General features: G+C 39.3%; 1 protein-coding gene across 1 annotated transcript; it reads left to right on the plus strand.

Moving 5' to 3' along the window:
* On the plus strand, positions 482-2092 carry LOC109832985 (non-specific lipid-transfer protein-like protein At2g13820). The gene is made up of 3 exons (XM_020400506.1): positions 482-1146; positions 1539-1700; positions 1781-2092. The coding sequence occupies exons 1-3, from the start codon at positions 828-830 to the stop codon at positions 1891-1893; spliced, it is 594 nt and encodes a 197-aa protein (XP_020256095.1). The 5' UTR covers positions 482-827; the 3' UTR covers positions 1894-2092.

Below are 2298 nucleotides of genomic sequence, written 5' to 3' on the forward strand. Positions count from 1 at the left end.
GGAACTATACAAGAAGAAAGTTCAGACTAAAAGCTATTATATAGTAATTGAACATATGAATTTTTCACAGTTTAGTGATCTGCTAAGGATCAAGGATTCAGTGGTGAATGTAGTTTAAAGAGTTATTCAAAGGTAGAAAACTGGTCAATAGCAATATCATTGATAATTCACATCATATAACATGTCATTTCAAACAAGATACGTAAAAAAGTAAAACATGCATACAGTTATACTAGCTAATAACGGTTGTTGCCAAATGTAGTATTATGTTACCAGTTAAAAATTCTCAAGGTACCGGCTACAGTGTACTGTACGCAGTGTTACCAACCGTAACGGTTTCCTCAAATAACCAAATTGAAAGGAGTCATATACTTCAAAAGTTCAAAACGTAGAAGCATCATCCTAAGATTATGACAAACCAATCCAGGTTTTATTCAAAATAATAAGGTGATGATTGGTCCAATTGAAACAAAAACAAAGAGTTAGTAGACTTTGGTCACCAATACATCTTGACTACTTGAATTATAGCACCTAACCCCAGCACTCAATCCCCAAAACACTACCTTTATCCTTCAGCTAACTTAACAACCTTCAATACCTGTCAATGTTACTAAAATTATCAACCAGAGAATTCTCAACAACTCAAAACATATTCGTTAGGGTAGGCAAAGTTAGATCACCCACGAGACGTCTACTTTGTTCTGCCTTAAGTTTAACCCCCTTCATCCTATAAATTCTGGCCACTTCACTTCGAAACTCAAATCACATTAAAAAATCCAGCTAAAAAAATCCCTGAAACTCTCCATATCTCGATTTCTTCTGCTACCATGGCTCAAAGAGTATTCAGTATGAGTTTAGTCCTGGTTCTTGTGGCCATTATGAGTGCACAAACTATGGCTCAGACAGGCTGTACGCCGACGAACATTGCGGGTCTGTCTCCTTGCCTTGGATTTATCACCGGAAACTCGTCAGCTCCGTCATCCGCTTGCTGCACTCAGCTTGCTAGTGTAGTCCAAACCCAAGCTCAATGCCTGTGTGTTTTCCTTAATGGCGCCCCTCAGCTCCCAATCGCTATAAACCAAACCCAAGCCCTCACTCTACCCGGCGCTTGCAACATCCAGGCTCCACCACTTAGCCAGTGTAAAGGTAAGCAAATTCTTTACTGAGCTTATAGGGGTTGTTTGGTTGAGAGGAAATAGGATGCAGAGGTAAATTTTGCAGTCGGGTTTATATTTCTCATGCCTGGTTAGCAACATCGTCACCTCATCAGAAGTATCTTCCCAATTCATTCTAGAGAAAATCAGCTCTAACTACTACAAATCATATAGTTTCTTCGCCAATTATTTATCGGCCAACCACCTGAATTTGCATTCGAAATGCATTTTCCACAATAAAATCGCAGGTATCCAAACAATGGATTTGACATGCAGCATTTTTTGTTGCGACATTCGCTACATTTTGGTTTCGCATCAAACCAAACAGCCACGAAGCTGTTCTTTATGTATTGTTATACACACTGATATATATTTTCTCTGCAGCTTCAGGAGCTGGATCACCCCAAGGAGCCCCATCGCCGGCATCACCAACCACTCCATCAGCAGCAACTGGCCCTTCGCAGTCATCACCTTCAGTCCCAACTCCAACTACTCCATCGAATCCATCGAATCCATCGACTCCGGCAGTCCCAAGCACTCCTTCAGGTATGAATCATCCTCTACCCTCTGCTTATATCTTAGTATTCAAGATTTTGTATTATAAGATTGTCGTATAACTAATGCAGGATCAAAGACAGTCCCTACTGCTGGTCAAGCTCCATCAGCTGGAAGTTCTATAAAATTCGCACCGTCAATCTTATTTCTTGTCTTCCTGGCTTCAGCTCTCTCTAGCTTCTAATTTGGCACCGGTGTTTGGTGATACTATCATGGCTAGCTAGCCCTAGCCACTGTCATGCGTGCACGTCTACTAATTTCCTTTTCATATTTTTAATCCTGTTTGGTTTTGAGATTGTATTGGATTGTTTGTATATTGTATTATCAGCACATTCATTTTAGCTGAGAATTATTGATGTCATTTGAAGATAATGTTTGGCTCACTGGTTATTCTTCAGTTCCTTCCGTAGACTAACTGCAAAAGTTAATTAAATAAAAGGTCATAGATGTAGCCCCATGAAAAAATTGATGAACTACAAAATGAATGTCAAACCTGACTTAAAAAAAAAAATCATGTCCTTACATATCATTTTCGTAAAAGCCTAAACATACATCCTGAATACTTAAAATGAAATTCTACAGGCTCCTG

The sequence above is a fragment of the Asparagus officinalis genome, chromosome 3 (assembly GCF_001876935.1).
Source record: "Asparagus officinalis chromosome 3, Aspof.V1, whole genome shotgun sequence".
Classification (NCBI taxonomy): Eukaryota; Viridiplantae; Streptophyta; class Magnoliopsida; order Asparagales; family Asparagaceae; genus Asparagus; species Asparagus officinalis.